The 26,665-nt window shown below is 48.0% G+C and overlaps 1 protein-coding gene across 4 annotated transcripts in view; it reads right to left on the reverse strand.

Moving 5' to 3' along the window:
• Positions 1-26,665, reverse strand: part of CNTRL (centriolin) — an 87,353-nt gene that overhangs the window by 51,339 nt on the left and 9,349 nt on the right. For all 4 annotated transcript variants that reach the window (XM_073558854.1, XM_073558852.1, XM_073558855.1 and 1 more), the window contains 10 exons: positions 14,139-14,302; positions 13,272-13,396; positions 13,049-13,179; positions 12,455-12,596; positions 12,196-12,382; positions 11,234-11,427; positions 9,559-9,678; positions 8,775-9,003; positions 8,513-8,622; positions 8,102-8,296 (listed from right to left, as the gene is read on the reverse strand). In XM_073558854.1, coding sequence (XP_073414955.1) covers positions 8,102-8,296; positions 8,513-8,622; positions 8,775-9,003; positions 9,559-9,678; positions 11,234-11,427; positions 12,196-12,382; positions 12,455-12,596; positions 13,049-13,179; positions 13,272-13,396; positions 14,139-14,283 — 1,578 coding nt within the window. In that variant the 5' untranslated portion in view covers positions 14,284-14,302. The remainder of the gene's footprint in view (positions 1-8,101; positions 8,297-8,512; positions 8,623-8,774; positions 9,004-9,558; positions 9,679-11,233; positions 11,428-12,195; positions 12,383-12,454; positions 12,597-13,048; positions 13,180-13,271; positions 13,397-14,138; positions 14,303-26,665) is intronic.

Here is a 26,665-nt window from a genome sequence, read left to right on the forward strand (position 1 = left end):
TGTGTCAAACAGCATTCCCAGAAAAATCAATATGTTGGACTGGGACCAGAGACTATTTTGGGAGAGGTGACCAGAGTGCAGTCATTTGAAAAGAGCTCCAAACTCCTTGGAGAGGAGTCCACGGCAAGATCTGAAATCAGAATCCAGGTGCCAAGAAACGACAGTGTGGAGTAGAGAGCTGAAAAACAAAACACGGGAATGGCAAAGGATGATGCTGATGTGGACTCTAAATCGCCTTGAGAATGACTGGTCCAGTTTAAGAAAATTAGTACTGATAACTTGAGGTATCTTGTAGCTCTTGATCGATTCAGACCATCATGGTAAGGAAGTGGGTAAAATTCCTAACATGTGTAACTTCTTACCTAGATGTAAGAAAATTAAACAAAAAAAACAGGGATTTTTGTGATAAACTCATCGTAAAATCCTTTTCTCCGAGACGCTCATTGGGGGACACAGATACCGTGGGTGTATGCTTCTGCAGCTAGGAGGCTGACACTAAGTGAAAAAAAAGAGGTTAGCTCCTCCTCCGCCGTATACACCCTCACTCCTATTGCGGGCGGAAATCAGTTTGGTGCCAAAGCAGTAGGAGGACAACAAAATCAGCCTTAACACAGGTATAACATGTCCAGAAAAAAGACCACCCTTATATCACATAAATAAATGCATATAAATTAAACAAAATAGAAGCCAACTTGGCTAATAGGGTGGGTGCTGTGTCCCCCAATGAGCGTCTCGGAGAAAAGGATTTTACGGTGAGTTTATCACAAAAATCCCTGTTTCTCCTTCACCTCATTGGGGGACACAGATACCATGGGACGTCCTAAACCAGTCCCTGGGTGGGAGATTGGCTCACCGATCCAAGCTACATGCACCTCTTGTTTAAAGGTGCGTCACCGCTGCTTGGAGAATCCTTCTACCCAGGCTCGCATCCGCCGAGGCCTGAGTATGGATATTATAATGTTTGGCAAATGTGTGCAGGCTGGACCAGGTTGCTGCCATGCAAATCTGTTCCGTCGAAGCGCCAAAGAGGCACCCACTGCCCGAGTAGAATACGCTCTGATCCCTGCTGGAATCGGCGTGCCTCTAATGCGGTAGGACTCCTGAATAGTCAAACGAATCCATCTGGCTATGGTCGATTTCGAGGCAGCGAGTCCCTTCCTGGGCCCTTCGGGGAGCACGAACAGCGTGTACATCTGACGAAAGGGTGCCGTCCTCGACACGTACTTCCGGAGGAGAGCTCTTACCAGGTCTAACATGTGAAGAGCCTTTTCCACACGGTGCACCGGTGCTGGACAAAATGAAGACAAGAAAACATCCTCACTAACGTGAAATGAGGACACGACTTTCGGCAGAAAAGGAGGGGCTGGTCTGAGCACATCCTTATGGAAAGTGAGGAACGGAACTCGGCAGGATAGGGCCGCCAGCTCTGAAACCCGCCTGATAGAAGTGATGGCCACTAGGAACACCACTTTCCAGGAAAGGTAGCTCAAAGAGACCTCCTGAAGTGGTTCAAATGGGGCTTCCTGCAGAACACTTAGGACCAGGTTAAGGTCCCAGGCGTCCATAGGCGCCTTATAGGGAGGTATCAAGTGGGAGACTCCCTGGATGAAAGTCTTAACCTGCAAATTGGCAGCAACAGGACGGATAAGGCCGATATTTGTCTCCTGAGGGAACTTGGGGCCAAACCCGAGTCTAGGCTCGACTGGAGAAAGGCCAAGATGTTGGGAATCGAGAATCTCAGTGGAGAAACACTCCGGCCTCGACACCAAGCACAGAACACCTTCCAGGTGTGGTGGTAAATTCGTACTGAAGCAGGCTTCCGGGCGCTAACCATTGTAGCGACCACCTTGTCCCAAACCCTGCCTTGGTTAGAATCCAAGATTCAACGGCCATGCCATCAAACACAGGGCTCCTGAGTTCGGGTGGCAAATCGGCCCTTGAGAAAGTAGTTCTGGGTGCTCTGGTAGTCGCCAAGGAATGACTGCGAGCAGCTGCATTAGATCTGCGTACCACGCTCGACGGGGCCAGTCCGGGGTCAGCAGGATTGCCGGAACCCCTTTCATCTTGATCTTTTTGATGACTCTCGGGAGTAGTGGCAGTGGGGGAAATAGATATGGGAGGCGGAACTGGTTCCACGGCAGAACCAACGCATTCACAGCGATTGCTTGCGGGTCCCTGGCCCTAGCGACATATGTGGGCACCTTGGCGTTCACTCTGGATGCCATCAGGTCCACATCCGGAGTTCCCCACAGTTGACAAAACTGCTGGAAGACCTCGGGATGTAGTGACCACTCTCTGGACGCAAGACCCTGCCGGCTGAGAAAGTCTGCCGCCCAGTTTTCCACGCCTGGGATGTGGACTGCCGAAATCACCGAGTGGCTTGCTTCGGCCCACTGAAGAACGTGCCCCACCTCGTGCATGGTTGCTCTGCTGCGGGTGCCCCCTTGGTGATTTATGTAAGCCACCGCCGTGGCATTGTCCGATTGGATCCGGACGGGGCGGTCTGCTAAGAAGTGATGAAACTGCTGCAAAGCCAGACGAATTGCTCGTATCTCCAATAAGTTGATCGGGAGGCGTGCCTCCTGTGGCGACCACCGTCCCTGGGTAGTGTGGTGGCGAAACACCGCTCCCCAGCCGAGGAGACTGGCGTCGGTTGTTATCACCAACCAATGGTCTGGGGGGGGGAAAGGTTTCCCCTCGGTCAGAGAGGAACTGGTTATCCACCATCCGAGCGACTGCCTGACTTGAGAGGACAGTCGGCACCGCCGATCGAGCATGAAAGGATTCTTGTCCCAGGTTGACAAGAGAGCGTGCTGCAGGGGGCGAAAATGGAACTGGGCGAACGGTATTGCTTCCATTGCTGCCACCATTCTTTCTAGAATCCTCATCCCGAAACGAATGGTATGAGGGAATGGTTGGCGAAGAGTCCGAACTCCCTGCCGGAGAGCTAGGGCTTTTTCCTGAGGGAGAATCACCAACCCTTGGCAAGTGTCGAAGACCATTCCTAAGAAGGAAATCCTCTGAGCTGGCACAAGGGATGACTTCTTCGCATTGACCAACCACCCTAAGCGGGCAAGAGTATCTAGCGTGATGTTGACATTTCCCTCGCATGCCTGTCTTGAAGGGCCTTTGACCAATAGGTCGTCCAAGTAAGGCAAGACGACTATGCCTCGAGAAAGCAATATGGCCATGACAAATACCATAACCTTTGTGAACACTGGGAGCCGTGGCTAACACGAAAGGTAGCGCCACGAACTGAAAATGTCAACTGTTGATGGCGAAATGCAGGAACCTTTGATGAGGAGGAAAGATGGGAATATGCAGATATGCGTCCTGGATGTCAACCGAGGCCAAGTATTCTCCCTGCTCTATGGCCGATATGACTGAACGGAGAGACTCCATCAGGAAATGTCTGACCCTGATGAATTTGTTCAGAAGTTTGAGGTCCAAAACAGGTCTGATAGACCCGTCCTTTTTGGGAACCGCAAACAGGCTGGAATAGAAGCCCTGAGCCCGTTCGTGCTCTGGCACGGGAACAATGACCCCGTAGCGCTGGAGCGATTCGATGGCTCCCAACAGAGCTCTTGCCTGGGTATCCACCCTGGGAAGACGAGAAAGAAAAAAACATTTTGGAGGGTTTCTGACAAACTGTATTTTGTAACCTGAGGCCACCAACTCCTTTACCCATGCGTTGCCTGCGACACTGAACCAGACGTGGCGAAACCAGAGTAGTCGGCCGCCCACCTTGCTGGTGTCGTCTGGTAAACGCCTCGAGTCATTTGGCTGACAATCTTTGGGAACTGGATCCCCTCGATCTGGGCTGAGTACGCATGCTCCCCAAAGGGTTGATTCTATATTAGACCTGCCGCTCCCTATCCTGGTTGGGCTGGCCTGAAGCGGTGGAATTGGCCGGTGTGGTCCACCCGGGGTTGCGAAAGGCCCGAAAACGTGCCTGAAAAGGGTGGCGAAAAGGTGGTTTGACCTTTAGTTAAGGGAGAAAACCACTCTTTCCTCCTGTGGAGTCAGAGATAAGTTGATCTAACTTCTCCCCAAATAGACGGCCGCACTGATAGGGCAGGGAAGTCAAGGACTTCTTGGAAGTAGAATCGGCCCGCCATGTCCTTAACGATAGAGCTCTTCTGATAGAAATTGCGTTAGCGGCAACAAGTGCCGAGCAATTGGCCGCATCCAAAGATGCATTGATTACGTAGTCTCCGGCCATCGCGATCTGACTCGCGATCTCCGATATCTCTGCAGGCAGCTCTTGCACGACCTTGTTTAATGATTCTGACCATGAGATCATGGCCTTGGCTACCCAGGTTGCTGCGAACGAGGGAGAGAGCGCTGATCCTGACGCCTCATATACTGAGCGAGCTAAGCTCTCTGAGGCGATTCGTGGGATCCTTAATAGAGGAACCACTAGGTACGGATAACAGAGTTTTAGTGGCTAGGCGTGACACCGGTGGATCCACCATCGGAGACTCCGTTCATTTTTTACGGAGGTCCGGGGCAAATGAATACCTTGCTTCGAGTGCCTTTTGACCCAACAAACACCTATCTGGTCGTTCCCTGTGTCGCTGCACTATGTCCTCAAACTCAGGGTGAGAGAAAAAAATTCTGTGCGGCCGCTTCACTCGCTTAAACGTCACCTTATGCCCTGTAGCCGCTGCGGGATCATCCTCAATCCCCAAGGTCTGATTGACGGCTTCTATGAGGCTGTCCACTGTCTCACATGAACCTGGAGCATCCAGGTCAAGGGGCTCGTCTGAGTCGAAATCTGAGGTCTGCTTGCTATCAACCACTGGTGATGGGGAGCGAGAAGCAGAACTTACGGATGCCAAAGCACCGGATGGACTGGGCGACACCGCGTGGATTCTTTTCCCTCGGGTCTGCCTGGAATGAGAGCGGCCCCTGCAGGCCGAAGGCTCTAGTGAGGTGGAGGCTCCCTCTAAGGCCGGCGAGCCACCAGTGATGGGGCCCACTCCGGGGGGTTCGGGACCTCGGTCGCAGTCGCAGGGGAGGGCTCCTGGGCACGTTCGGACTCGCAGGCTTCGCATAATCGCTTGCTCTGTGCCCGCGGAAACGCAGCCCAACAAGAGATGCATGAAGCTTAAAAAAACGTGTGCGTCTTTGCTTTTTTGGACATGCTGTATCTGTCCGCTGCTGGGGATGGGGAGGTAGCACCTTGTTTTCCCTGTAGCGTGGCCTCTCGGGCAGCACTTACCCCAGTCCTGTGCCCCCACGTTCCTCGACGCCTCCATACCAAAATCACGCGCCACCAGCTGTGGGGCGGGCCGCCAGCATATAAACCGCTCCAGGGGCGGTACTTTCGGCTCTGCGGCCTAGCCGCGCTCCGAAACCGGGGACTAAATTTATCCACCACCGCCCAGGCCTGGGGGGGCGGGTCACCGGAAGTGATGCGCGGCCCGGAGGCGGAACTTCCGGCCGCGGCCTAGCTCCAGCCTCAATTTATGCCTTGCCCGCGACAGGGGGGACGTGGACTATCCATGGCACCGCAAAAACTGGCGCTACTTACTGGCGTGGGCTGCTCCACACCGCGCTCTCCATCTGCAGCCACGCTTGGCCAAGAATGGCCGGTGGCATCCGCCGGCTAAGGGCTCCAGCCCCGAATCTTCGCCGCAGGAGCCCTCCCAGGCCCTCTCCTCACTGATGATCCTCTTCGGCTTCCCAGCTCAGGTATGTGAGGGGGCCTTGAAAAATAGGACGGTGCAGGCACCCTAGATCCATCGAACCCCTTCAGGGGGTGAGGAGAGGGACCGTCCGCCGCCTTGCAGCACTGCAGTCTAAGCATTGGTGGAGCAGTGGGGGCCGCACGGACTAGTCTTTTGCCTCTGTACAGCCCATGGTTTCAATACCTAGGGGTGGTCAGGGCTAAGTCCGGCATTGTGTCCCACGTCGCGGGAGAGGATACGTGGAGGTGCTCGCCCGTTGTTGGTTTGGGGAAATCGGACCCTTTCAATAGGATCCGTTGCCCCTGTCTAATCTTCATGGAAAAAGTCTGGAGCAAAAAACAGACGTGTGCCTCCATGGACACTAAGCAAAAAAAACTGATTTCCGCCCGCAATAGGGGTGAGGGTGTATACGGCGGAGGAGGAGCTAACCTCTTTTTTTCACTTAGTGTCAGCCTCCAAGCGGCAGAAGCATACACCCACGGTATCTGTCTCCCCCAATGAGGCGAAGGAGAAAATGACAGTATAAGCAGCGAGGTCTTACCATTCGAAAGAGGAGATCCATCGAATGCCTGGCACAGGAAACAGAAAAGGCAGAAACAGAGTCACTGACGCGACCAGTTGGGCACGAGTGCCGACCCTGTGACTCGCAGGGTCAGACATAACTAGGGATTCCCTAAGTTGGAATGGCCTGTCCGGGTGAGACAGCGCTGGCCCCGGGAATTGTAATTTAATCACCGAGAGGGAAAATCACAACATTACAACTCTAAATAATAAGAAAGGATACAATCTTTGCCAGAGAAGACTACTTATTTACATGATGTTCAGACTTCGGATCCAAGGCTGAAGAGGCTCTCGTGCTCTTGTGGTACATGGTAGATAGTGCATCAGACTTGGTAACTTAGCGGATTGCAGACCCCTAATCCTAACAACACAACTAACAGTAACTGTGGAGCGTACCTACGATGCCCTGGACAACTTGACACAGCCGGAGAACCAACTAGGCTTAAAGCAAGAAAGGTGAAATCTAAACTGCCCCGGAGTAGAACCCCAAAGAAATAGATAGCCCCCAAACATATAATGTCGGTGAGACAAGATGAAACACAAACGCAGGTAGAAAATAGACAGAGCAAATGATGGGGCCTGAACTGACTAGATAGGATAGGAAAGACACTGTCTGCGACCACGCAAAAACCCTAAAAAATCCAACAAAAAATCCAACAAAAAATCTGATGTACAAAAAAAACCACTGAGGTCTCACGACCTCGCCCCCACTATATCAGCATTCTGGTATGAACTGGCAGCAAAGCAAAAGAGACTAACATAACAGGGGACTGAACAAACTGACACAAGCTGTAACATATGGAGCAGGGTCCAGCACTGCCCCCAGCAGGGAGCACGTTGAACCCTCACAACAAGCAGAAAGAGGCAAAACCAGATCAGATGCAAAGGATTAGCAAATGAACAACTTAACTGAAAAATGCAGGATCAGGCAGGAGACATCAGACCTCAGAATGCAGAGGAAGGACTAATCACCAGCAGGGATTGAAGGAAGCCTGCTGACTTAATACTCCAATCAGTAACCCCAGATCTCCAATCATCATCATCAGGTGGCAGACCTCTGTCAATCCGGCCAGCTCCACTACCCACAGTAACCACCAGAGCGAGCCCCGACTCAGAAGTAAGAGAATTCACAACACTAGGGTGTAGTGGCAAGGACCAATTCCCATCTTCCTCCGTGTGGATGCCCCAAACACTCTTGATGTACAAGAGAAGGTACAGTAGTGATGCAATCCCACACTGTGCTGTCTCTAGTGGGTAGAGCGGAGTGATCAATTATACTCTGTCGCCCAGCATCACAAGCTGTATCTGAAAGAGATCATTAATAAAAAACAGCAAAACCTAAAGGTAGAAATAGGGCTTAGAGCCCTGTGTCCACCTCCTACTGACACTAAGCTAAAACTGATTAGCTTTCTGCCAGTTGGTTGGTATATACTGCTGGGAAGGAGCTAACTATTTTGCATAGTGTCAACCTCCTAGTGGCAGCAGCATACACCCATGGTTCCCTCTGTCCCCCAATGAAGCGATGGAGAAATGGGAAAGGTTTATTCTGATTTCTTGTCAGATATTGAGAAAAACATGTCTATGTGTCTTTTTATATTGTGTATGTAAACTTCTGGTTTCAAATATTAAATGTATACACACACACTAGGCCTATCAGGCAGTACCCAGTCTCCACCTGTGCCTTATACTACATCTTACAGACTATAGATCTATACGTCCCCTGTGCAGCTTACAGTCTCCACACACATTTCTGTGGGATCATCCAGCGTCCTCAGTATCAATCAGCAGCTAAATAGAAGCCCCCCCACATGTCCAGAAGCCATCCCACCAAACCCATCCTCACGCACATGTCTGGGATCCTGAGGACTGAGAGAGTCGAGGTGCCGCTGCAGCCCCTCGATCTCCTGCTGCTTCTTATCCATGTCTCCCCGCTGCTGCTCCTTCTGTCTCTCCAGCTCCTGAGCCTCATCCCTCAGCTGATTCAGGATCTGGATCCGACTCCGCAGCTGCTGCCGCAGTTCTTCCTTTTCTGCTTCAGAGATCTGCGGGACACGAGAATAAGGCTAAAGTTTCACAGTGACACTTGTTATATTAGATGATTTCCTATGGTGAAGCATTGTAGAGGAGCATAATGGATGCCAGGATAAATAAGCTGCACCTGATTCTGCCTCCCTACACACAGGCCACTGCCCTGATTACGGAGCAGCTGGCTGAACGGATGCTCATTATACACATGGAGTGGTTGTCTCTCCATTCACCTTCTTTTGAGCGACCGCTTCCTCCAGTTCCTTCAGCTCCTCGGAGGCCCGTAATATCTGCTCCTCGGCGTGGACAATTTCCTGACGCACATTAAACAATTTTGCTTCAGCTGTAAGAAGAAAAGGTCAGTCAGTTCTGGGCATTTTAGGAGCAGTGTTGTGATTGCACAGGGCCCGGCCAGTAGCATATGGTCGCCATACATGTAACTAGTACTGACAATACCATAGCACTCAACACTGTGCTGCCTTCTAGTGGCCTCACCTGCCCGTAAGGTTTTCTCTTTTTCATTCAGGTCCACGTCAAGGGTGGTGTGAATTCGAGCTCGGATTTGCTCATTTTTAATCTGGTCATCTGAATCAATCTCGACCTTTCCGACTTGTATTTGCTGCGCACGATCGGGGATATATTCTTCCTTGGCATACAGATTCCTCTTGTATCTGGCTTTCCCAATGTATGGGCTTTCTCCAGGAGTATCGTCAGCATCTACCTCCTGTAAATGAGAGCGGCATAAGCAGACACAATGGGGGGGGGTATAAACCCCATCTTGTATTACTAGGTATAGCACCTCACAGCACATCTACGGTCAGACTATTCATCCTTGCTGCTGCCAGCCCCACATACCAACCACACGACAACTTGGCTGTGGCACAAGCCGTGAGGTCAGAGATTTGGGCATGTCACCACTACATGGCAGTGTAGTACAGGGGTCGCTCTTCAACCAACACCGTACTGTGAAAAGCAAAACAACTGTGACTTGCCGGTCCTGCTGGCATCACTTTGCCAACCACAATATGACCCCAGTGACTTGTATATTAATGCAATGTGGTCCAAACTTAGAGGACACCTGTAGGTGCAGTCACTGTCATATAAATGGTGTCACCCATGTTCCTTGATATCTGGTCAGAAGCTCAGGGTAGAGGAGTGAAGAAAACATGAGTAAAAGACTCAGACATCCGTTGAGGACCTCGAGAAGACTGACTAGCTGGAGGACTACAACTCTTATCAGCCAAATCCTAAAAGAGAAGGGGATGGAACGAGAGGTCACCTCAGAGGTCAGGTATCCCAGTGGCTCAAACTTGGCATCGATCTTGTAGAAGGCGAGCTCCTGCTCCAGCTGGTACTGTTTCTGGCAGGCTCGGCTCAGCGCCAGCATCTTCTGCTTCAGCTACAAATAGAGTACAGTGAATTATGAGAGTGATAGTACAACAGCAGCGTGGGCAGCAGGGTCACACCACAGACGCCATGTACAGCACATTACCACACTGCACGGACTATAATGTTACACTCACTGACTCCACAGATAACAATGGCTAGCATGCAGGGAGCACTGCAGGGAGTTGTAGTTCTCCTCAGAATGTCCTGCAAAGCAGCCATCATGTGACCTGTAGTGGTATTGTACCTCACACACAGCATGCAGCCCTCCTCCCACAGGATGCCACATCTAAGGGAGGAGAGATAGGACAGGATATGGTTAAACATGGAGGAGTCATGCAAATTTAAGGCAAATCACAAAAGTGGCATCATGCAGCCTGATAGGGGGACGTGCTCAGATACCTGCACTGGGGGGACCGACCAGATGCTGCAAGGAAGAAAGAAAAGGTCAAGAAGGGAAGAGGCCATGCTGGTAGCTCTCATACCACTCCCCATCACTGCAGTGACACTAATGTCTCATCAGAAGTCACCTCCCTCCTGTGTCTGCAGCTCCTACACAGGCCCTTGAGTCTCCATGGTTATCTCTGTAGAGTCTGCTCCTATAGTCATGTTTGCCTACAAACTCTGAGCCTGTAGTTGGGTGGCACAGTTGTGTTATGTGTGAGTGGCACACACACTGGTCACTGGGCTCTGCCTCCACTACTGCTGAAGAACCACAAGGAGGATGAGAAGAGCGTGGAATAATACAGGGTGTAAGCAAGTCATAGGGCAGTGTGCAGCAGCGCAGCCCAAGACCCACTCCGTATATGTTCTGCATCTCATTGGTGCCAGCAATTCCTTAGAGTAGTGGCTGCTAGGACTCCGCACATCACAAGGAGCAGCTGACACAGAGTCTCTTCTGCTTTCAGTGACCACAGACAGGAAATGTAAAGTGTCTTGTGGATCACATCCTCATCCTACACACAGCAGCGGCCTGTACCGGGGAAAGCACTACAGTCCACAGCAAAGAGCAGACTCCAGTGAAACCGCCGCACCAAGCCTCATTCTCCACAGTGAGGGCCATGGGCCCACTCCAGTACCGAATTCTATATATTGACATGTCTTGCATTGGGAGCAGGGCTATAGATTTGGGATGAATGTTGCGACGTCTGTGGACCCACGATCACAGCAGTTATCACTCAGTGTACCCATTGGGCTCACCAACAGATGTGGTGTGCGAGCACAGCGCAAAAATACTCCACACCTAGGATATCCGCAAATATGCAGAACATTCAAGGGGTCCAAGGGAGGAAGACAGGTAGGTAGAGTGCAGCGGGAGTTCAGAGGGTGGGCAGAATAGAAGAGCAAAGAGTATAGTCCAGAGGAAGAGGTAGACAGAGAAGTCCAAGTACTACATTAAAAGATGAATGCTCATTTTTACATCCTCCTACTCCTCAGACTGTAAGGAACATGTGGGCATAATATCAGGATGCTCATTATGCGCAGATTACAAATCATCTTGTTTAGCTGCAGAAGTACGCTTTTCTATCTATTATGATGCAGTCTTGCAGGGTCCGATGACTACTTACAATCTCGTTCTTGGTGGTCATCTCACGCTCCAGCTCCTGGTAGCTCTTCTTCTGCTGCTGCGCCTCCTGCCGCAGAGAAGTGTTCAGTTGGTCCTGGTTGTGGAGGTCGCTGACGACCTTCATCTTCTGGCTCTGCAGCTCCTCAATCTCCTTCATCCTTTTTTCCAAGTCCCTCTCCAGCTTCTCCACCTCCTCTACAAGAAGATTTCAGTATCATCAAATGGATTATTCCTCTGTCCTACCACAGGCATCAGATGACGTCTAACCCTGAGAAAGGGGAGACAACCCCAAACCTATAGGTGGCAGTGGACCCCAGGAACATCGACCTTTTACTGGAGACTTTTTGGACAGTTCAGTTAGAAAAGCATGGATACCTTCTTCCAAAACCAGTGTCAGCTCTGTCCATTGTCTGTGTGAGGTATTGCAACTTTTTTCCATTGACGTCAATAGGGATGAGATGCAATACCACATACAACTAGAGTTGAGCGAATATCTTCGGTTCCCCGCTTATATTTGGTAAGCTATAGCGCTTGCCGAATAAACTACAGCGGGAACCCGGCTTCCTGGATCCCAACGGCTGAACAGCCGATTGCCACCGCAGTTGCATGTGTCACGCCAGTGTCACTGTCACAGCACAGGCATGGAGAGCCCAACACACAGGCACTCCATGCATGTGCTGTGAGTGACACAGCCGAGACACATGCAGCTGCGGCGGTGACCAGCTGTTCAGCCGTCGGGATCCAGGAAGCCGGGTTCCCGCTGTAGCTTATTTGGCAAGCGCTATAGCTTGCCGAATAAGCGGGAACCGAATATATTCGCTCAACTCTACATACAACCCATGTAGAGGAGTGGCGCTGCTTTTAGCAGTAAGCAGCCATGTTTTTGTTGGCCCTGCAGTGCAGCAGTGATCCTAGATACAGGATACACCGAATATAGGGGATGGACACGTATAAGACTCTCACCTAGGTTGAAACGGTCATGTGCCTCCTGCCTCTCCTGGATAGTTATCACCTGTCCATCCAATGAATTCAAAGAGCGCAGGTGGAAGATGACGTAGGAACGGTAATGGGGGAGATTGGCCACTGGGTTATCAGCCAAGACCAGGGACGTCAAGTCCTTTAATGGCTTCAGTCGGGAAACATCCTGTAGCTACAGATGGAGATGATCACTCATAGGTAAACAGTCAGCGGACATCTCAGCAGCACAGTCATGACTACTTACTGATGAGATGACATTCTGCTTCATGTTCAGGGTCCGCAGAGCTTTCATCTTCTTCCCCATCCAGGCAGGGATGTGGTCGATCTCATTAATGGACAAGTTCAGCTTCTGGAGATTCTGCATCTGCTCCAGACGTTCAATCTTACTGCAAAAAAGGTCAGATGTAAGGCTGGACATCGAGCGACACTGCACCTGTGCTAAGTCACACGCTCTCTGAGCAGAGTTGGGTAGTGTGACCCTCGCTTTCTGCTGACATTATGAAGATATGTATAGAAGGAGAGCACAGAGTAGAACCACATTGCCCTGGGTAAGATGAGGAGGACAACACAGAGAAGCAACCTGCACATTACGTACATATAGTGTGGGGTAACCCTGCAGATGCATCCAGCATTATCTTACATCTGTGCAGCCCACAATGTGGAGACTGCAATGATGGGAACCATTAGGCTTGTGGCCGTCATATATTTTGATACCTTAAACACCCACCAGCCGCTGGATAATAGTTAATGGCAACATCAGGAAGATAGGACTGTCAGCAGTGCACTAGTCTAGTGTGTCTGTACCTGTAAATCGGGGAAGAACATGGCCGGTCCTTACCTGATTCGGTTGTGAGCCAGGTTCAGCTCCCGCAGTCGTGTCTGCCGCTCTAGCTTCTCGATTCTCTCGATGAGATTATGGCTGAGGTTCAGCACTTCCAGCCGCTCACATTTCTCTAGATTCTCTATAAACTGTGCAGCAGACGTACAGTCAGTCCTCATAGGCTGGTACTGGGGCTGAATAGATACAACTCGCTCTCTACAGTCACACTATTACACCTCACCTTAAACTTTTTGCCTCCATCCTTAGAAAGAGAAAGGTTCAGCGAGTTCACAAACGCCAGGTTCTCCTGCTTTGATAATCTCTGGATGAGCGAATGAGTGATATAACGCACTCCCGGATCAACACCTAATAATTGGGAGGTGGAGGAGAGGCTTCAATCTTCATTTACTCTAGTGGGGAAATTGCAGTGCACAACATTCTGTGCCCCAACATTTCTACCATATTGAGTTTTATCAAGGAAAATCTGTGTAGAATGGTGACCTATGGCGATTACTGTTAGATACTGGATGGCGACAGTCAGCTGCCACATCTATCGCAGAGGCTAGAGCCAACCAACCAACCGCCTGTCCCCCGCAGAGGCCACAGCCAGCCAGCTGTCCACGCCCCGCTGCAGAGGCCACAGCCAGCCAACCTCCTCCCATCCCGCCACAGAGGCAACAGTCAGGCAACCACCCCCCTCACGCCACAGAGGCCACAACCAGCCAACCGCTTCTGCTCCCGCCAGAGGCCACAGCCAGCCAACGACTCCCCCTTCCCGTCACAGAGGCCACAGCCAGCCAACGGCCCCCCTTCCCGTCACAGAGGCCACAGGCAGCCAACGGCCCCCCCTTCCCGCCACAGCCAGCCAACCGCCCCCTCCGCCACAGCTAGCCAACCGCGCCCCCTCCCGCCACAAAGGCCATAGTCTACCACCCCCCCTCTCACCACAGAGGCCACAGCCAGCCAACTGCCCCCCCTCCTCCCGCCACAGAGACCACAGCCAGCCAACACCCCCCCTCCCGCCACAGAGGCCACAGTCAGCAGACCACCCCAGCTGCAGAGGCAACATCCAGCAGCCCCACACTGCGAATACGTGCTTGCTCCCCACCTTCTTGTACTTCATACTCTGAGATGTTGCCGTATTCTGTTGTATCAAGGTTATGGCTGATTCCCCTCTGAGGCTTTGTGGAGGTCAAAGATCTCATTTTTGGTTTAGAAAGTGCAGCTTGCGGATTTCTGGAACTTTTCTTCATTTCATGCAGGAGTTTCCACCTGCAAGAGAGAATGACAGAAACTTGACAATGAATATCCAAGGTCTATATGACACCAGCATTATCTCAGTGCTGTACTGCACAGAACACAGACAAGGATATAGAGGTAAGAGGCAGATACAAGACGCCTGATCGTAGGAGCTTACAATCTACACAGCAGCAGTAGAGGGAGGAGTCAGCGGAGGCGAGAAAATGCTGTAGAGCCACTTCCTTCCTCTTCTCTACATGCTCTTGGCAGATGAGCTGAGGCCTTCTTCTCCATCATATACACATGGTGCAGACCACAGCTTTATAGTAACCAGGAAGTGTCAGAATAAAATATATAAAAATATATATCTTTGAATCGTGTTAGCCAATAGATAGAAAAATATTAAAGTCACACATTTATGCACAACAGGGCACAAAAATAATGCAATAGATAAGACAAGGATCCAAGGGGTAATGTTTCTACTTGTGGGCTCGTTAAAAGGTCGACATTGACTTTTAGGATTGCTGCTTCCAATAGGTGGCATTAGAGTCTTAAGGCCCCTTTACATTTAGCGATGCACCAGCGATCCGACCACGATACGACCCGGTCAGGATCGCTGGTACATCGCTAAATGGTCGCTAGTGAGCTGCCAAACAGGCAGATCTCACTAGCGATGTAGCGACGCAGCAACGGTCGTTACTTACCTTTCACACGCAGCGATGCTGACGTCCTCCCGCCTGCGTCCACACGTCGCTCGTCGGCGCCAGCAGGAAGCACCCGACGAGAAATGGACCCAGCCGATCTCACGTGATAAGCGACAGACAGTGGGGAAGCTGGTCGGAGGTAAGTATCACACATAGCGATATCGCTAGCAATATCGCTGCTGCGTCACAAAATCGGTGACTCTTTAGCGATATTGCTAGCGATATCGCTGTGTAAAACCCCCTTTAGTTCTCACTCTCTGGAGACAATTTGCATATGGATAAAACAAGTGACAGCTCTATCAGTATAAGAGAGGGATAAAAACAGTTGTGGCTGTAAATATTGGAACAGTTCATACATAAGGAGTGTGAATGTTTTATTGTCCTATGATTGAAGCCTGGTCATCTTGTGATGCCCCCAAATGGTCTGAGGAGTACATTCCTTAATTGATTTAGAAATACAAATCCATTTGACACATCCATTCATGCACTGAGTGTGTAAAGGTTGTCATAAATTTGTACTCAAATTTTTCTATTTGTTTAAGATTTGAAGTTACCATGTAATGCCAGTAATTTCATGTCCATGGTGGGGTGATCAGGGATACAAAAATGTCTGGCCACAGGTAGATCTATTCTTTCATTGTGCGGTGATAAGAATTCATCCTTGTTCTAAGTTTTCAACCTGTCTCCCCAACATACAGACTCCCAGCTGGACATTTGGTACATATAGATAAGTACACCACATTAGATGTGATGCAGCTGAAAGTACCTGGGATCTTGTGGTCCTGATGTTAGCAAGGGATCTTTATCTTGTCCGTGGTCGATATAAGTGTACCGGTTTTACATTTTTTTTTTACAGTTGCAGGGAAAGGTTCCTGTAGCTGTTGGAAAGGAGAGGGAGCGTCTGACAATGATGCTACATAGATTTGGGGTCTGCCTAAGACACAGAAGTGGGTTGTCTGGAAATATGGATTGTAATCGGGCATCTTCTTGTAGTAAAGGTTGTAATTTCCGTGCAGCTCCCCATAGTACGTCTAGATTTTTATTGTAGGTAACCACTAGAGGCACGCTGTTGCTTTCTTCTTTAGTTTTGTAATTTAGGAGATAATCCTTGATATTCTGGTGGCTCTTGTAATCTGGTTTTCAATTGTTCTTGGATGGTAGCCGTGATTCAAAAATGTATTTGATGCTACCAAGGTGTTGGTCTCTATCCATAAGATTGGAACATATCTGATGGCTTGGCTGCATAATTTTTTTACGTGTTTTGGATTAAAAAACTGTCCCATTGAAGGTATGTCAGATCAAATGGTTTCTGATAAAGGGACATTTATTTAATTGTTCTGTACCTTAATGATGGTTTCCAAAAATATTTTTATTTCAGTACAGGAGTAGTTGAGCGTTAAGTTGATGGTGAGATGAAATTGATTAAAGTGTTTATGGAATGTATTTAGCTGTTGCTCAGACTCCGTCCAGATGATTGACAATATTTTAATGTAACGGTAGTAGGCCAGAGGCCTGATCGGACAAGTCACTTTCAACCTTGACCATGAAAAGATTTGCATACTGTGGAGCCATTTTACTTCCCATCGCTGTACCAGACTCTTGTAGATATACAGTGGGTACAGAAAGTATTCAGACCCCTTTAAATTTTTCACTCTGTTTCATTGCAGCCATTTGGTAAATTCAAAAAAGTTCAATTTTTTTTTCTCATTAATGTACACTCTGCACCCCATGTTGACTGAAAAACAGAAATGTAGAAATTTTTGCAAATTAAAAAAGAAAAACTGAAATATCACATGATCATAGGTCTTCAGACCCTTTGCTCAGAAACTCATATTTAAGTCACATGCTGTCCATTTCCTTGTGATCCTCTTTGAGATGGTTCTACTTCTTCAAGTCCAGCTGTGTTTAATTAAACTGATAGGACTTGATTTGTAAAGGCACATACCTGTCTATATAAAACTTCACAGCTCACAGTGCATGTCAGACCAAATGAGAATCATAAGGTCAAAGGAACTGGCCAAGGAGCTCAGAGACAGAGTTGTGGCAAGGCACAGATCTGGCCAAGGTTACAAGAGAATTTCTGCAGTACTCAAGGTTCCTAAGAGCACAGTGGCCTCCATAAACCTTAAATGGAAGACGTTTGGGACCACCAGAAGTCTTCCTAGACCTGGCCGTCCAGCCAAACTGAGCAATCGTGGGAGAAGAGCCTTTTTGAGAGAGGTAAAGAAGAACCCCAAGATCACTGTGGCTGAGATCCACAGATGCAGTAGGGAGATGGGAGAAAGTTCCACAAAGTCAACTAACACTGCAGCCCTCCGTCAGTCGGGCCTTCATGGCGGAGTGGCTAGACAGAAGCCTCTCCTCAGTGTAAGACATATGAAAGCCTGCATAGTTTGTTAAAAAGCACATGAAGGACTCCCAGACTATGAGAAATAAGATTCTCTGGTCTGATGAGACGAAGATAGAACTTTTTGGTGATAATTCTAAGCGGTATGTGTGGAGAAAACCAGGCACTGCTCATCACCTGCCCAACACAATCCCAATAGTGAAACATAGCGGTGGCAGCATCATGCTATGGGGGTGTTTTTCAGCTGCCGGGACAGGACGACTGGTTACAATTGAAGGAAACATGAATGTAGCCAAGTACAGTGATGTCCTGAATGAAAACCTCTTCCAGAGTGCTCTGGACCTCAGACTTGGCCGAAGGTTCACCTTCCAACAAGCCAATGACCTACAGCACACAACTAAAATAAAAAAGGAGTGGCTTCAAAACCACTATGTGACCATTCTTGACTGGCCCAGCAAAAGCTCTGACCTAAACCCAATTGAGCATCTCTGGAGAGACCTGAAAATGGCTGTCCACAAATGTTCACCATGCAACCTGATGGAACTGGAAAGGATCTGCAAGTAAGAATGGCAGAGGATCCCCAAATCCAGGTGTGAAAAACTTGTTGCATCATTCCCAAGAAGACTCATGGCTGCACTAGCTCAAAAGGGTGATTGTGCTCAATACTGAGCAAAGGGTCTTAATACTTATGACCATGTGATATGTCCGTTTTTCGTTTTTAATAAATTTGCAAGAATTTATACATTTCTGGGGTTTTTTTCAGTCAAGATGGGATGCAGAGTGTACATTAACCCCTACCGATTATGGAATAGTATGTCATCGGTAAGGATCCCCTGCTTTGAGGTGGGCTCCGGCGGTGAGCCCACCTCAAAGCCGCAACATATCAGCTCTGTTATGAACAGGTGACATGTGCCCGCAATAGGCGCGAGCGGAATCTCCATCCGCCTGCGTCTAGTAACTAGATAAATCCCGCTGTCAAAGCTGACAGCGGGCATTTAAATAACACTTCCGGCCGCCGGGCTGGAAATGAGCTCATCCACGACCCAGTCACGTGATCGGGGTCGGCGACGCGTTGCCCTGACAACCAGAGGTCTCATATAGACCTCTATGGTTGTTTCAGGCAGATCACTTTGAGCGCCGCTTAGTGGCCGGCGCTCAAATTACAACAGTAAATCTGCTACATATGGGTGATCTGCTCATTGCCCATATGTAGCAGAGCCGATCGAGTTGTGCATGCTTCATAGGAGGCTATTGAAGCATGCCAAAAGTAATTAAAAAAAAAAAAATATATATAATGTTTAAAAAAAAAAAAATTAAAAAAAACAAAAAACCTAAAAGTTCAAATCACTCCCCTTTCGCCCCAATCAAAATAAAATATAAAAAAAAAAAAAAAAAAAAAAAAAAAAAAAAAATCACACTTACACATATTAGGTATCGCCGCGTTCAGAATCGCCCGATCAAAAAAAAGCTTTAACCAGATCGCTAAATGGCGTAGCAAGAAAAAAATTCATAACACCAGAATTACAGTTTTTTGGTCGCCGCAACATTGCATTAAAATGCAACAACGGGCGATCAAAAGAACGCATTTGCACAAAAGTGGTATCATTAAAAACGCAGCCCGGCACGCAAAAAATAAGCCCTCACCCAACCCCAGATCACGAAAAATGAAGCTGCTACAAGTCTCAGAAAATTGCGCAATAATTTTTTTTTTTTTAGCAAAATTTGGAATTTTTTTTCACCACTTAGATAAAGAAGAAAATAGACATATTTGGTGTCTATGAACTCGTAATCACCTGGAGAATCATAATGGCAGGTTAGATTTAGCATTTAGTGAACCTAGCAAAAATGCCAAGCAAAGAACAAGTGTGGGATTGCACTTTTTTTTGCAATTTCACCGCACTTGGAATTTTTTTCCCGTTTTCAAGTACACGACATGGTAAAACCAATGGTTTCGTTTAACCCATTCATGACCCAGCCTATTTTGACTTTAATGACCTGGCCATTTTTTGCAATTCTGACCAGTGCTCCCTCCATTCTGAGCCCCGACGTGTGCCCAAACAGTGGTTTACCCCCACATATGGGGTATCAGCGTACTCAGGAAAAATTGCACAACAATTTTGGGGATCTAATTTCTCCTGTTACCCTTCGAAAAATAAAAAATTGGGGGCGAAAAAAATTATTTTTTATTTTCATGTCAAGTTATAAAACTTCTGTGAAGCACTTGGGGGTTCAAAGTGCTCACCACACATCTAGATAAGTTCCTTGGGAGGTCGTTTCCAAAATGGGGTCACTTGTGGGGGGTTTCCACTGTTTAAGCACATCAGGGGCTCTGCTAACGTAACATGACGCCCGAAGACCATTCCATCAAAGTCGGCATTTCAAAACGTCACTACTTCCCTTCCGAGCCCCGACGTGTGCACAAACAGTGGATCCTCCCACATATGGGGTACCAGCGTACTCAGGACAAACTGGACAACAACTTTAGGGGTCCAATTTCTCCTGTTACCATTGTAAAAATAAAAAATAGTGGGCTAAAAAAACATTTTTTGAGGAAAAAAAATATTTTTATTTTTATGGCTCTTCGTTAAAGACTTCTGTGAAGCACCTGGGGGTTCAAAGTGCTCACTATGCATCTAGATAAGTTCCTTAGGGGGGTCTAGTTTCCAAAATGGGGTCATTTGTGGGGGAGCTCCAAAGTTTAGGCACACAGGGGCTCTCCAAACATGACATGGTGTCCACTAACGATTGGAGATAATTTTTAATTCACAAAGTCAAATGATGCTCCTTCCCTTCTGAGCCCTGCTGTGCGCCCAAACAGTGGTTCCCCCCACATATGGGGTACCAGCGTATTCAAGACAAACTGGACAACAACTTTTGGGGTCCAATTTATACTGTGTTACCCTTGGAAAAATAAAAAATAGCGGGCTAAAAAAATCATTTTTGAGGAAAAAAAAGGTTTTTTTTATTTTCATGGCTCTGCATTTATAAACTTCTGTGAAGCACTTGGGGGTTCAAAATGTTCATTACACATCTAGATAAGTTCCTTGGGGATTATAGTTTCCAAAATGGGGTCACTTGTGGGGGGGTTTCTACTGTTTAGTCACATCAGGGGATCTGCAAACGCAACATGACGTCCGCAGAAAATTCTATATGCTTCCCAAAGGCCACAAATCTGGAAATCCAGAAAGACGAGTTATTTCATATGTGTGCACCCTTACTGAGCAAGTTTCTGGATGGATAGAGGTTATTCTTAAGCCACTGGTGAATTATATCACGATCAGACACCAATAGCGTGTCCCCACCAGTTGTCTGTTTGCTTCCTTCATGTAGTCTGATGTGTTCCACATGACTATTGCACCACCCTTGTCAGCAGGTTTAATGAGGATTTCTTTGTTGGATTTCAAAGGTTGTATGGCCTCTCTCTTAGGCACTGATGTTGGATGCTTGTCTTCTGTTAGTGTCTACGATGGATTTTACCAAATGTCTGAAGGAGTCTACAGGGAGGGCCATGTATATGCAAATTCAGCGTGCCGATCTGGGTCATCCTCAATGATATGCTGCAGCAGCTGGATTTTGTAAGGGTGCCATTTGTGAGTAGTTAATATCCGTTCAAGGTATGTTCGATATCCAAGAAATATCATTAATCCTTGCGGAGAATGACATGCTAAGCATGTCGAGATGAGGAGACTTAAAGCCGTAATGATCCTCTGGGAAATATGCTAATTATGCAAATTGTCTCTTCAGAGAGGAAAAGTCAATGTCGAGCCTTGTTACATGACTTAGGATAAAAGCTCCAGCACTGCAATGTATTATTCCTTATGCTGAAAGCTGCTGAGACCATGCTGTGAGCATGGTCTCAGCAGCTTTCCGTAGCTGGATGACCCATAGGTTGTCATGACAACCCCTGAGTCATCATGGCACACATCGGGCCCCGCGATTACATCGCGGGGATGCCGATCTGAGGCAGAGGGAGCCCCCAACCCTCTGCCTCCCCCCCCCCCCCGAGCGCTGCGATCGCAGCAGTCAGGGGGTTAACAGCCAGGGGCGGCATCTCCTGCCCGATCTCTGCTGTGTTTGGTCAGTCAGATTGACTGACCAATCACAGCGCTCGGGGTGCAGGGACCGACTGCAAGGGTCATAGACAGCTGTCCGCAGTGACAGTTCAAAGGGATGACGTGCACAGTCCGTCCTGGTGCGGGAAGTTACACCCAGCCATGATGGACTGTGCACGTCCATACATTTTAAGGAGTTAAAACCAAGCACACCATTCTTTTTCTTGTGAAGTTCTCAATATGTGTCACATGACCCTCTTCCCATTGGAAAAAATAAAGTTGGATCCAAAATGGCCAACTTCAGAATGGCCGCCATGGTCACCACCCATCTTGAAAAGTTTTCCCCCTCCCATATACTAATGTGCCACAAACAGGAAGTTGATATCACCAACCAATCCCATTTTATTTTGGTGTATCCATATACATGGCCCACCCTGTATATATTTATCCAAATGATGGTTACATCCTGGTGGAAGTGTCTAGTCTGATCTCTTCTTGGTTATCAAGATCACTCTTCCTTCGGTTCGGGTGGGTTCTGAATCTTTATCATTGAAATAGTTCCTCAGGCGCAGTCTCCTGAAGTAATTTTCCACATCACTGCAGAGTTGTGCTATGCCTGATAAAGAGACCTGAGTAGTCTCGAAAGCTTGTGATTTGTTACCATCTTTTCAGTTAGATATCAACCACTGAGGATAAAACAAGTCAACACACTAGAATATATCGGAATGATTGCAGACTTGCAAAAGTTAACCAAATATAATCAAAGCATAAGCAGAAGCAGTCTGGGGGTTGGTCAAAGTAAGATCGTCCAATGGAGCCTCCATCTGATGTGTCACATGTACAGTGTGTGCAGTATCGGTGTGTCCAGCTGAGGCCAAGTTTAGTCTGACAAATTTTTGCTCTCAAATTTTCTGTCACGTAGTGAGAAGGGACTATGGGCATCTATCAGATCCTTTGAACTATTGGCACCCTTGTATATCCCTGTCCCTTGGATTAGATGGATGGAGGCAACTCTGAAGTTTTATAACTAGCTATGTTTCTAACTTAACCTTAATCGGATCCCACCCCCACCCAGGGAGTTGAGGGGCTGAAGTGTATAGGAAAACAGTAACCAGACATATAGGGATACAAGAATACTATAATCAATCATACAAATACCATTTCCTGGTATGCATGGTCACCCTCACCCCCCTTTCCTGGTATGCATGGTCACCCTCACCCCCCTTTCCTGGTATGCATGGTCACCCTCACCCCCCTTTCCTGGTATGCATGGTCCCCCTCCCCCCCTTTGCTGGTATGCATGGTCCCCTCCCCCCCCTTTGCTGGTATTTATGGTCACCCTCACCCCCCTTTGTTGTTATGCATGGTCACCCTCACCCCCCTTTCCTGGTATGCATGGTCACCCTTACCCCGTTTTCCTGGTATGCATGGTCCCATCACCCCCCTTTCCTGGTATGCATGGTTTCTGTTAAAATAAAAAATAGCTATATACTCACCTTCCGACGGCCCGCGATCTCCACTCCACGCGCCCGGCCTCGCGGTCCCAGTAATGCTTTGCGCGAAACACCGCTGATGACGTCGCGCTCACGCGAGAGTGACGTCATCTCCGGTCTAAGCCACAAGGCATTACTGGGACCGCGAGGCCGAGCGCGTGGAAAGGAGATCGGACGCCGTCGGAAGGCGAGTATAACTTTTTTTTATTTTAATTCTATTTTTTACAGATTAAGCGCTGTGCCCGATTGAGCGCTGCGCCTGTCACTGATTGGTCACGGCCTGGCGGCCGCGACTAATCAGCAGCAGGCGCAGCTTACCGTTACAAACAGCTGCGCCTGTTGCAGAGCAGCCGCGACCAATCAGCGCAGCGGGATTTCGGTTACAGACAGACACCATAAGACGATTATATATATATATATTGTAATAAGATCACCCCTAAGCCTTCGATCTTCCAAACTAAATAACCCTAGGTGAAATACCTGTCTTGGTATTGCAGACCCCCCAGTTCCCTAATAACCTTGGTCGCTCTTCTCTGCACCCGCTCCAGTTCGGCTAGGTCTTTCTTATACACCGGAGGCCAGAACTGTACGCAGTATTCTAAGTGTGGTCGCACTAGTGACTTAGAGGTAAAATTATGTTCTCCTCATGAGCAACTATGCCTCTTTTAATGCATCCGATTATTTTATTTGCCTTTGCAGCAGCTGCCTGACACTAGGCACTAAATTGAGTTTGTCGTCCACCCATACACCCAGATCTTTTTCAGTGACAGTTTTGCCCAGTGTTTTACAATTAAGCACATAATTATACATCTTAATCGTTCTACCCAAGTGCATGACCTTACACTTATCCCCATTAAAGCTCATTTGCCATTTATCAGCCCAAGCTTCTAGTTTACATAAATCCTCCTGTAATATAAAATTGTCCTCTGTATTGATTACCCTGCAGAGTTTAGTGTCATCTGCAAATATTGAAATTCTATTCTCTATGCCCCCTACAAGGTCATTAATAAATATGTTAAAAAGAAGCGCCAGTCCGAGAGTGCGCCATTAATAACCACCCTTTGTTTCCAATCCCTGAGCCAGCTCTTAACCCACTTACACATATTTTCCCCTATCTCCATTGTTCTAATTTTATGTATCAACCTTTTGTGTGGCACTATATCAAAAGCTTTTGAAAAGTCCATGTACACCACGTTCACTGCATTCCCTTGGTCCAGTCCGGAACTTACCTCTTCATAAAAGCTTGTCAGATTAGTCTGACAGGAACGGTCCCTTGTAAACCCATGTTGATATTGGGTCATGAGGTTTTTCTTCTTCAGATACTCCAGTATAGTAGCTCTTAGAAAACCCGCCAGGATTTTACCCACAGTTGAGGTTAAACTAACTGGCCTATAATTTCCAAGTTCAGTTTTTGTCCCCTTTTTGAATATTGGCACCATATTTGCCATACGCCAGTCTTGTGGTACCTTATGGAATCTTTAAAGATTAAAAATAATGGTCTATATGACTGTACTTAATTACTGCAGTACACGGGGATGTATCTCATCCATTCTGGGGATTTGTCAATTCTAGTGATTTTTAGACGCTGCCGTACTTCCTGCTGGGTTAAGCAGGTGACATTTAATGGAGAATTTTTTAGTGCAGATTTACTGCGGATTTCCTGCAGATTTTGTGCGGATTCCAATAATGGAGCCGGTGTAAAACGCTGCGGAATCCGCACAAAGAATTGACATGCTGCGGAAATAAACCAGCAGCGTATCTGCTGCGGATTCTTCCCCAGCACAGCGTTTTTTGTTGTACATGGGCTAGAGTGGTACTGTACAATGCAGGAGAATCTGCTGCGGATCCGCAGCAGAATCCGCAACGTGTGCACATACCCTTAGGCTGCAGATGTTCAGAGAGGACAGCAGAGAAATTCTCACATTAGGGTACTGTCACACTTAGCGATGTACCAGCGATCCCAACCAGCGATATGACGCGGTCAGGATCGCTGGTGCATCGCTAAGTGGTCGCTAGTGAGCTACCACACAGGCAGATCTCACCAGCGACATCGCTGGGGTAGGGGGTCGTTACTTACCTGTCAGACGAGGCGATCCTGACGTCCTCCCGCCCGCGCGTCGCTCGTCGTCACAGCAGGAAGCCCCAGCAGGAAGCTGACGGCGAGAAACAGTCCAGGACGTTCTCGCGCAATCAGCGATATAACCAGCGGGGGAGCGGTCGGAGGTAAGTATCACACATAGCGATATCGCTAGCAATATCGCTATAACGTCACGAAAACCAGTGACCTTATAGCGATATTGCTAGCGATATCGCTTAGTGTGAGGCTAAGTTCACACGTAGCGGAACTCTTGCGGAAATTACCGCAAGAGTTCCGGAATTCCATTCGCCGGGAAAATCGCATTTTAAATTCCCGCGATTTTCCCGCGGAAAAACTAGCATTTTGCAAGCGTAATTAGCTTGCAAAATGCTAGCGTTTTCCAAGCGATCTGTAGCATCGCTTGGAGAACTGATTGACAGGTTGGTCACACTCGTCAAACATAGTGTTTGACAAGTGTGACCAACTTTTTACTACTGAGGCCGCCTATGCAGCATCAGTAGTAAAAGATAAAATGTAAAAATAATTAAAAAAAAAAAGGGTGTTATTCTTACCTTCCGGCATCCCGTGCAGCCTTCCCGCCTCTCTCCACGCTCTCGTTCCCAGTAATCCTTTGCGAAAATGCCCGCGATGACGTCCGTTCTCGCGGGATCGCGACGTCTCGCGGTCATTCGCGATGACATAGCGCGAATGACCGCGAGACTTCACGATCCCGCGAGAACGGATGCCATCGCGGGCATTTTCGCAAAGGATTAATGGGAACGAGAGCGTGGAGAGAGGCGGGAAGGCTGTGCGGGACGTCGGAAGGTAAGAATAACACCATTTTTTATTTTAAATTCTATTTTTTACAGGGATATGGTACCCAAAGCCCGGAGGACAGTCTCCTCTCCTCCGGACCGTGGGTACCATCCGCAATTGTTCTGCTTACTTTTCGCATGGTGTGCACAGCCACATGCGGGAAGTAAGCAGAACAATGCATTCCTATGGGTGCGGGATCGCCGCAATTCCGCAAAATTAATGAGCATGCTGCGTTTTTTACCGCGAAACGATCCCGCCGTGGTAAAAACCGCAGCATTAGCACAGCATTGCGGAATCCCATAGGAATGCATGGGATGCTTATTTTTCTCGGCAAAATCGCGTGGATAAAACCACCACGAAAACGCGAAAAAACGCCACGTGTGAACTCAGCCTGACAGGCCCTTTACTGCGCTCTGAACACAAGTACACAGCTCTATCACTGTAAAGTAACAGAGGTGTGTATGTGATGCCAATTATGGTGACTATGTGGGGCCCCATTATACTTTAATGTATGGTGCACTATGTGGGGCCCATTGTATTACAGTAGTGTTCAAGATTATAGAAGTCCAATATGATTAACCAGATTAATCACTGTTTTTGGTATAAATTTGTTTGTTTACTGTAAGTGATATCTGTAATTGGTATGTAACCCCTTCTCATGTACAACACCATGGAATCAATGGTGCTATATAAATAATAATAATAATAATACTACCACATGTCAAACAATTTACCAGTTGGTGCAGTAGATTCTAAGAAAACCAACAGACTCCACATTCATGATCTGCAGGTTTTGGAGTCTGTTTATTAGAATAATTAATTGAAAGGGGTTGTGTTGATAACAGCAGTGTGGAGATCAATTAGTTATGTCAATCATTCTGTGAAGAAACAAGTGTGAAGACAGGAC

The sequence above is a fragment of the Dendrobates tinctorius genome, unplaced genomic scaffold (genome assembly GCF_039654945.1).
Source record: "Dendrobates tinctorius isolate UK_male_01 unplaced genomic scaffold, ASM3965494v1 ptg000013l, whole genome shotgun sequence".
In the NCBI taxonomy this organism is placed as follows: domain Eukaryota; kingdom Metazoa; phylum Chordata; class Amphibia; order Anura; family Dendrobatidae; genus Dendrobates; species Dendrobates tinctorius.